The sequence below is a fragment of the Charadrius vociferus genome, unplaced genomic scaffold, assembly GCF_000708025.1.
Source record: "Charadrius vociferus isolate BGI_N301 unplaced genomic scaffold, ASM70802v2 scaffold758, whole genome shotgun sequence".
NCBI classification, from domain to species: Eukaryota; Metazoa; Chordata; class Aves; order Charadriiformes; family Charadriidae; genus Charadrius; species Charadrius vociferus.
In genome coordinates this window covers 914,039-923,853 of record NW_009649934.1, presented here as the reverse complement: position 1 = coordinate 923,853, position 9,815 = coordinate 914,039, and the positions used below count along the sequence as shown (strand labels likewise).

General features: G+C 45.7%; 1 protein-coding gene across 1 annotated transcript in view; it reads right to left on the bottom strand.

The window, feature by feature from the left end:
* Positions 1-9,815, bottom strand: part of STAB1 (stabilin 1) — a 57,048-nt gene that overhangs the window by 22,116 nt on the left and 25,117 nt on the right. The window contains exons 20-35 of the mRNA XM_009891283.1: positions 9,472-9,573; positions 8,444-8,530; positions 7,974-8,085; positions 7,261-7,444; positions 6,913-7,006; positions 5,957-6,115; positions 4,963-5,058; positions 4,477-4,572; positions 3,864-3,911; positions 2,888-3,018; positions 2,367-2,478; positions 2,062-2,139; positions 1,579-1,680; positions 983-1,090; positions 352-483; positions 53-181 (exon numbers count right to left, since the gene is read on the bottom strand). Of these exons, the coding sequence (XP_009889585.1) occupies positions 53-181; positions 352-483; positions 983-1,090; positions 1,579-1,680; positions 2,062-2,139; positions 2,367-2,478; positions 2,888-3,018; positions 3,864-3,911; positions 4,477-4,572; positions 4,963-5,058; positions 5,957-6,115; positions 6,913-7,006; positions 7,261-7,444; positions 7,974-8,085; positions 8,444-8,530; positions 9,472-9,573 (1,770 nt within the window). The remainder of the gene's footprint in view (positions 1-52; positions 182-351; positions 484-982; positions 1,091-1,578; positions 1,681-2,061; positions 2,140-2,366; positions 2,479-2,887; positions 3,019-3,863; positions 3,912-4,476; positions 4,573-4,962; positions 5,059-5,956; positions 6,116-6,912; positions 7,007-7,260; positions 7,445-7,973; positions 8,086-8,443; positions 8,531-9,471; positions 9,574-9,815) is intronic.

Sequence of the window (9,815 nt, the reverse complement as noted above, 5' to 3'; positions counted from 1 at the left end):
AGGTGGAGAAGCCCTGTGAAATGGTGGTCAGCTCCTCGGTAATCATTGTTACCTTTTGTATGGTGGTGGTATTGGCAGTGCAACGGTTCTTCTGTATCTGGAGGACTTGTGAAACCCCGATCAACATGCCATTCTTCGTCTCAAGAAATTTTCCATCCAAAGGAATATTATTGACAAACTTCTGCAAAGGAGAAGGAAATGGCTGAGACAATAACCTTCAACTCCTTTTGCACAGATTACCTGTCAGACAAACAGCTGTAGGCAAACTGTAAGGGTGTATCCAGCCACCAGCTTTAGAAAGCGATAGGTCTAGCCAGATCCTCAAATGGCAGAACAGTCTTCCCACCTTACCTGGGTGCTGTTTTGATAAAACATTAGCCAGTAGGAGAGCCCTAACATGCTGTTCTTATGGATTCCACTTCTCAAGTCCATGGGCAAGAGCTTCTCTCCCAGTACAACGTGGTACTGCACTGTCTCGTTGTCCTAAATCCACAAAAAGCCCAAATGTTAGGACTCTTTTGACTTCCTAGACTATAATTCAGTCAGAGGTATGGCATGAGAAGAGTTCCTAAGCAATATGTAATAGCTAATTAAGCACACAGAGCCTAGTAACTTCCTATCACAGATGACTGATCACACCTGATGACTCTGCTACTGGATGAAGTCATAAATGTCTTTTGGAACCTTTTAAAAGGTTCAAAATTGCCAGAGATATGCCACAGCCAGTCAGAAAGGAGAACATGTCGTGCCATCTATCCACATTCAAATCTACTCAGAAATTTGCATTTGGAGTCCAAATATTCTTTTCAGATCCCATTGCAACACCCCAGGAAACCCTCTCGTTTATCTCTGCCACATTTCTCCTAGCTTTAGCATCAGATATGCTTCTCCTCTCCATGCTCAAACCCACTGAACTCAAGTTCTGACAGTGTACAAGTCCCTGCACGTACATACATATTCAAACTGTAAGCAGTGAGCTTACCAACTGTGTCACATTGGCAGCATGGCAGTACTCCTCAATGGAATTATTTCCAGGAACAAAAATTGTATATTTTTCAGAGGACTCGATTTTTCCCATGAGCTGGTATTGCTAAAAAATGTCCAAACAGTAACATTAGCGATTTTACTTGTACTCACTAAAGAACAAACCACACACAAAATCAATTACAAAGGTAAGAGCACTAGAGGAAATGCTTGGAAATGGGATATACAAGTTCTACTCAGTCACACATGTCTAACTGCTTGTTCCTCCTCCTGAGCTGACCTAAGTGCAGCTAAGCACAGATTATGAACTAGCCTTCCTTCTCCTCTAGGTTTCTCTGCCCTGTACAAGCATGACAGCACCTGCGGTACACAGGCCGTCTTCCACTGTAATAACATGCCCATGATCCAAAGATCTAACTGTAAATATATAAGTTTTTGGCTGCTCAAAAGAGCTTTCCTAGAAGATCCTTCCTGAACGGTAGGAAACAGGTGATGTCCTTTTTCTCACCAGGCAGTCCAAATTTTGGTCCACCAATACAGGATAAGGTGGGCATTTGCTCAAAAGACAGTTCTGACAACCACAACAGTGCTCACCTGTAGCAACTCCTTGAATGTGCTGAATGAGGCAACTGTCTCGAGCTGTTTTTGCAGACCTGGAGGACTTGGTGGAATATCTCCTGAAGGCGGCAACAAAACCTGCAGAAAAAGTGAGTTCATAAGCAAGGTTGGGCAAGGGGCTCTGGGGGAAATCACACTAGGCTCCTGCCCTGCTTGCAAGAAAGGCAATTAGAAATGGCCTCATTTTACACAGTTCTGCAATAGCCTTAACTCTTCTTCTGTCAGCCAAGAGAAGAGGAACTCCCCTCCTGCTTGTCCTGGACACAAATATTTTAAACATTAGACACTGCTGCACAGGAAACATCTGTCAGGACCTTGTGATAACCAGATATATTTTAGCCACTATATCCCTTCCTAACCGTCCAGACATGTATTCCTACTTGGCCCCATCATAGATGCTGCAACGCAAACCTGCTGTTACAACTGCAGCACTTCCCAGTATCGCATGTACCGACGTACCTTACTGAGGACGTGAATAATGCCGTTGCTGGCAGGGATGTCACTGACGACTATACTTGCGTTCTGGATGGTTAATACCTGCAAAAGTATCAGAGGGAGAAGCAAAAGGATTAGAAATTGCCAAGGAAGTTCAAAACAAATATATTGTTTGTTCAAGGCTGCACATTATTGATCTGGGTACAATTTTTGAAAGATGTCTGAGTTTGAGAGCATCAGTGTCCCATCCAGGCCCCCCATGGGATACAGCAGCTCTTGAGCAGCTGAATTTGATCCTGGTAGATGTGAGTTATGAAAGAAACCCTTACGCCGCTCCTGGTGTTTATCTGCCATCTGGTTTGTGGGTTGAGGGTGGGTAATTCTGGCCTGTCGTACTCTTTGAGCTTTTCACCAGTGAAGACGCCTTCAAGAAAGTGGGCCCTGAAGGGAACGAAGGCGGGTAAATAAAATATTAGAGCACTGTTCGTAATAACAGGGAGATAAGACTATACCACCCAACATTTGTGTCTCTCACATGAAGTTGTTAAGCGTGTGGAGAGAACGATGGAGGGAATTGAATTGAATGATGGAATGGTCCTGATGCCATCTGCATCTACATGACAGGGAAAATCTCTCCCTGCAGATACATGAAGAAGAAACCCACTTCCCATAGCCTGTGGTCTGTTATGTTTTAAATGCCTACTAACTTTTTTGCCTGCTAAATATTTAATCTTGCTTGTATATTTATCTCAAGATAACTCATTACAGATCTTGTATAAGCAGAAATCCAGCTCATGGCTTTGTTACTGTTGTTTGGCAATATAAAGCAAAGGCAGGAGTCTCCTTGTACCTGACTAAAAATGGCAGCATGTAGGGAGTCAACCAGAAATCTTTCTCAGTCTTGCTCAAGTTTTTGATAGCGGCCTCCGATGGCACCAGGACAGTGACATTGGTTCCTGCTGGGATGCTGAAGAGAGATTTCTGTTGTCCAAAGCACAAAAATGAACAAATAAGACATGCCAGTGCCACATCTATACTGCAAAATATAATTTACAGTGATCCCACATACACTCCAGCAGCACAGCAGGTTCTGCTGCGCATCACAGGTAAGTGCTATTGACAATCAAAGAATGCCACAGATGGTTTAACCAAAACAGGTGACACCCGTTTGCTGAGGGAAAAAGTGCTGCTTTAAGCCCTACTTACACAGTTCAATTAATCTTCAAACCCATTCGATCATATCCATAAATCCTTTCTGAACCCTCAACGCCAGTTTTGGGGAGGTACCACAATTATTCCTGGCAAAAGCAATGTATGCAGCAGGACAGGAAAGCTAAAGCTCAATTAGATGCTGTACATTGTAGCATGCTTCCACAGACTTGCTACAGTCTGCCTCTCCATTATTGTCACACCAGAGACAGGGAAGCAGCAACAAGAGAAAGAACAGACATACAGTCTCAAAGTATCTCAAAGCACGCTCTTCTGAAAAACACCTGTTATAATGCTACTCCTTTTTCTTTCCCTTCTGTGCTATTTTATGACAGCCAGGAGTTACAGATGATACACCATGAAAATTAAGTGTAACACAGCCCCAGCTTCCTCTGGTCTAATAAACAAGGCCCCCAAAACACAGTCACAACCCTCACCCTATCAGAGACTCCAGAGCTTTTCTACATGCCTGCTCTGTAACGATTTCTCCTTCACCGTTGTTCTGTTTTTCTCTAATGGAAAAGATAAACGGAGTTGCTCTTTCTCTAACAGCAGCGTTCACAGAGACTTCACTTCTACCGAACTTACCTGTGTGGGCATCCCATGGCTGTTCTTACCTGAAGCCAGTCGTAGAAGCCTGCAAAGTGTGCATTCCCGGCCAGCTCCTTCCAAACAGAAACAACAGGAGGGTTACTCCTGCTAAACACTGGGGTTGCGGGGCTGGGAGGCCCAGGGGTTGGAAAAGGAGCCCTTTGCAGTATCAAATTCACTGTTCCTCTCTCACCTTACAATCATTACAGGCACTGTGTATCATAGGGAGGGATGGGCACTCCTAAAACCACACTCCAGACATTAAAAAAAATATATTCCCAAATAAACAAACTCTTTTCAACTCATCTGCAATTGCTCATGTTTACCAGGGACAGAGATTGAATCCACAATGGCACCTGATATTTCTAATGACAGAAAATGGGCCTAGCAGCTCTGACCTGAAAAACTTTCCAAACAACGAAAAGATGACTTATTGCAGAGGACAAACAGAGGTGAAGCAGCTTAGACATGATTGCCACTGGTTATATGTCTGTGGCCTTGGGCAATCAGCCACACGTACTGTGCTGTCAGGCTACTGCTGGGAGAAGGGGTCAACTCAGGTAACAGAGAAAAGGAAAGTAAGAGCAGAGCCATTTCTCTGCAGTCTCAAGAAGACCACAGACATTTACTTTTACTCACTTTTAGAATGTCCCCATAGCATGTCATGCCATCACCCATATAGCCTTGAGGGCAAGCGCAGGATCTCTCTCCTCCTCCAAGGGGTACACAAATAGCCTGCAAATGCAAGGAAAGGAGAAATTAGAGAACAAACACGGGTTATGCAGTGCTACACCTATCTAGGAATTGAATTCTGGCCTCCCATGGCCTGGGCTAGAGGAGCACACAAAAGCACCTTCCTCCTGTTGCCTTTATGGTGGCACTGGAGTTATACCTCATGCAGCAAAGCCTAGATGATGGATTTGGTTGTGTGAACTCACAAAAATCAGAGTATCCACCTGGGTAAATCAGAGACCAAAGCTTTATAACGCCTCAGTGGCATTCCAATAAGATGATGCAATGTAAATCCTTGCGATTATCTTAATGCCATGGCTGCAAAACCTCTGTCGGGGAGCAGAGGAACCTCCACTGCCATGCCAGCCTTGGGACAGCACTTTAGCTACTCACCAAGTCATGGCAGCCACCGTTGTCCATGAGGCATGGGTTGATTGCATCACAGTTGTAGCCATCACCAGCATAACCCCGCTTGCAGACACACTTGCTCTGCCAGAAAGAGACATTTCAGTTGTCTAGACCTATCAGAGTGTCCTCATTTGCTACCCAAAAAAGGCCTAATGCAGCAAAACTTATTCTTCATTTATTTTCCCAAGTTTTCTTCCTGGTCCCTCAAGACCTGGAAATGTGGAAATATTTCCTTAGCAGGGCATCATTCTCTATCGCAGAACACACGTTGCCTGCCTTACTCAAGCACACTGATCCCTTGCACTGTTTGGCTGTGGGAGGGTCACTTGAAGATGATGGTTTCCATCTTTATTTCCAGCTTTTCTGGGAATGTCACTGACTTAGTGAATGGGAGAAACAGAAGAGGGGTTAATTTCAAAGCTTCTGCTTTCAAGATAGCTAGGAGAGCACTTGCACATCTCCCCTCACTAAAATCTGCTAAAGATTTGGCACTTTTTCTCAGCACATTGTCCAACGCTCCCCTGGCTCAGTGGGGAGAAGCACCTTGAGAAGCAGCACCCTGAGACGCCACCTCTCCTGTGTGCCTTCCTTCTATCTCAAGATGCCCAACTGCTGGCCCAGCTCCCTCCACGGACTATCTGAACAGCTGCACACGCTTTTTTGTATATTTTAGCATTACCCAGAGAAAATGCTATGACTTGGGAACAAGGGGGACACAGCAACCGAGCTGTATTATGAAGTGTAGTCTCTTCCCTTTGCTGCATAGAAGTTTCAGAGTAGAGCAGCAGCCTCAAACACGTCAGCGCACCTCACCTCATGCAAGCACACTGTGGTTTTAGCTGCAGCCGGTGTTTCTGGCAGCAGAGAAGCAGGCTTTGCTGATGACCAGCCCAATTTCTACCTCTGGCAATCCCATGCCATCTCAGAGCAGCTTAGGAAATGTTAAGTCCACCATCAGACTGCTTAGCGTTGATCATACCTGGCCAGGGCCGATATAAACGCAGTCGGCATTGATGTGACAGTTCCCTCTGCTCTCCAGCATGCAGTTGTCTATAGCCACGCAGGCCTTCCCGTCCCCGGTCCAGCCCGTGTTGCACTGGCAGGTGGCGGTGCCCGGGCCTGTACTGGTGCACAGAGCCTTCAGGAGAAGGGAAAGAAAGAGAATTACACTCAGCAGAAGAAGGGAGTGCAGTGCAAATGCAGCAACAAATCTCCTCCGTCAGACCGTGGAGAGTTTCTGAATGACCAACTCTGATTCCAGCACTGGGGGTGGGGGGTGGAAGCATCTTCTCCAGGAAAGTCCTAGACAACTTCATAATAAAACGATTTTGGAAACATTTAGTATTTTCAGAGGCAGACACTTGTGTCTAGGGTGGCTCAGAACTCCCAGGGTGTTCTCTACTATTCTGTAAAGCTTTTCCAATTACAGAAGAAATATTCCCTGAAGAGGAGGAGCACAACTTCCTGTCTGGACACGTGGGATGGAATCAATGACGGAGGGCAGATTTCTCTCAAAAGACCTACTTTGTACCCAGTGCCATCCTATTTCCTTCCACATGGCCCAATGTGTTCCTCTCACTGAGGGGTCTAAATTATGATGAGGTCTGACCATTTGGCAGTCATTTCCATAATAAAGCACCACAGTTGTTTATTAAGGATAATTAATAATGGAGTGTTGATGGTTACTAGAAATATGAGTTGGAGCTCACAGCAACAGAGAAACCAGCCAAATTCTCTTTGGTGTGTTGCATTTTGGAATCAACCCGAACAACTGACTTCCTTATGATGACTGTGTCAAGGTACCTGTTATTCCACTCCATCTTACAGACGGGGAAAGTTAGTGCCCAAAATGTGTAACAGTCCCAGGAGTCCTGGATCCCTGCTCTGACTTACAGAAGCTGCTTCTCCACTCTTCGACAGTCTGACCCCACTTACATTCTCTGAACAGCCTCCTCGTTCAGGCTGACTGCACAGGTCGATGGGCTGGCAGGAAAACCCGTCACCTTCGTATCCATCCATGCAGATGCACCTTAAAAGTATAAGCACAAAAGGCACACAGATAGAGCAGCTCTTTCTGAAAGCCAGCAGAGAGCAAAAAAGCTTTTTGAGCCTCTCAAGCAAGCACGAACCTGACTTTGATTTCTAGCAGGTAGGCTGCATCACTCAAACAATCCTGTGCACCAAGTATGCAGACATATATTACAGGGCTGGCACCCTCACAGCCGCTGTGTGCCTGTACAATGACACTGTGCCCACATGAATATGTATGCCAGAAAGACTGACCTTGCTGTGTCATTGAGGCTGCAGACAGCGTTCTGGTGGCAGTACTGGGAGACCCCCCCTGGGCCACAGTTCTTGGATGTCTTGTCACAGAACTTCCCGCTATAGCCTTCCTTACAGGACCAGGACTGACACACACCACCGCTGCCAGGCCTGTTGTCACAGACACCATGCACACAGCCACAATCTGCCAAGGACATGGAGCAAGATCAGTAGTTATAAAAACTCCGGAATCCACCACAGTGACAGCATTTTGTAGATCCCCAACTTTCCTTCACAACCTCTTGTAACACCAAATGATCATCCCATTTGTTCTTGACAGAGGGATGTCTGCTGAGAGACATCCATCATAACTCAAAACCTGGCCAGGGAATAGATCTTGTGATTGCCTGGGTCCGTGTTTTTTATAGGCTGTAAGGACAGGCTCTAATTTAGGCTATCAGGCTCAATGTCCTTGTCAACTGCCTTTTCTTTCCTAGCAGGAGAGATCTGAATCAAAGTCCCACACCTAAATTTGGCTGATGTTTCCAAGACCCCCATCACCAATATAACATCAGCCATGTTTTCTCCACTGTTGTTTGAAGGGACACCCATGATGACAATTCCATCACTTCTTTCGTGACGCTGGTCTTGCCAGAAGGGAATCCAGGATACAGGAACACACACCATACTCTTGCCCAGCATTTTCCTCTGGTCCCTCTATCCGAATTACCAACCTTCGTCACAGTTCTCGCCATGCTTGTTTGGGTTTGAACATATGTGGCAGGCTATTCCTTTGAAACCTTCAAAGCAGTGACAGTTGCCATTCCCTTGTATGCCATCGCTGCACTGGAAGGAAAACAAAAAGAAAACCAAAGTGATTGAAACTCAGGGAACCAAGGCAAAGCCAAAGCGTTGATATCTGTCAAAGGCACTTTGATACTTGCAGTAAAAAAAACAGGACTTTGAAGAGTGGGGTAGTAATACAAAATCCCACATAGCCAGAGTTGCCCCCCAGGACATGATTCATATTAGTGCTCAAGATAGAAAACCTGCTGAATACATGTCATTCTCCCTGGATCTTCTGCTGCCACCACTGTGGGCTTAGCCCTGGAGCACAAATTCTGAATTGTACTTATCTACAGTTCCACTCTCTAACCACAGTCTCAACTGCTCATTGCAACACAGCAGGATCTTTCATACGTACATTTCCCCGGCCATAGCATGGACTGGAAAATCCCCCGGGGCACGGCATGCAGTCTGGACCAAAGAATCCTTTGCAGCATCCAGGTTTCTGAAACAAAAGCAAAATCCGTAAGGTATGACGTGACATCAAGAATTGCCTGGAGTCATCCTGCCCTCGTAATTCTGAAATCCTGGTCCTCCTCTCTGCCATGGACTGAAACGGACTGTCCCATCTGGCATCTGTGTTTCTAAGAGGTTCTGCACTTAAATTTTTTTTTTTTCAACAATAGCCCTCTTTCTGCTCATAGCTTATTCTTCTCAGAATAAATTACTATTTTCTGCTCTTTCTCTGACTTCAACAAATAGGGTCCATGTTTTCTATGAGCTTTTGTTTCTTTAATAGTGCTGGCCCACCCACTCCTACTTTATCCTTGCTGAGGACTATGTTCCTTTGGATCGCAGGCCTTGTGATGAATGACCAATGGAAGAACAATAACAAGACAAACAATCAGCAGTATTTAATGAGACAGTCACAAATCATTCCATATAGTTGGCACTGTGAGAACTCAGGAGCTGCAGACAAACATGAGGTGCATAAGCTCGCTAAGAGCGACTTTCATGAACCATCTGACAATGTTTCATAAACAGGATGCAGTCACTTCACAGCTTACAGCACTTTCCCTGTGCTCTGCTTCCGTTGGGAGAAATGCTAAAACCAGGGCAACCCTCAGAGAAAACGTGCCACAGCTATCACTGCACCATTTGTCTCGTGGCTTCCTCCAGCTTGGCTGGTCACAACTAGTGTGCATTATTTTATTTATTTATTGTATTCAGGTTTAACCGAGCTGCTTTTGCAGCAGGCTGGTACCCTGTGTTCTGTCTCTGCCAAAGAGAAAGCGGGTAGCCAGTTCATGTGTTGGTCCTGGGGACAGCCCTTTGCATGGGACAGCTTTTTTTTTGCTCTTATCCAGCCCTCTCTCAGCTCAAGGAGTCGAGGAAGAGCAACACTGAGCTCCTTTCAGAGGGAATGTGGTCTTCCATCACACTCACCATCACAGTTTGATTGCAGTACCTGGCGCACCCCTTCTTCAGGATGTTCAGGCCTTGTGGATCATGGGTGTAGACACATTCTTTTGGGAAGAGTGTTGGTTCCTGTACAAACAAAACAAGTCATCAGCACTGTAACCTTCCCCTCCGCTCTTTTTGCTGTGGGGAGCAACTATGCCTATCTCTGAGCTGAGGAAGTTCACAGAGGAGCCAAGGTGAACAAGATACCATTATGGCATGCCTACCATGAAAGAAGGCACACGGCGGCTTCCCCTCGCTCCCAGCAGTCCCCAAGTCTGAGCCAAGGTGCCCCCCTTTTGTTCTAATAATAGTGTCTATGATAAGGG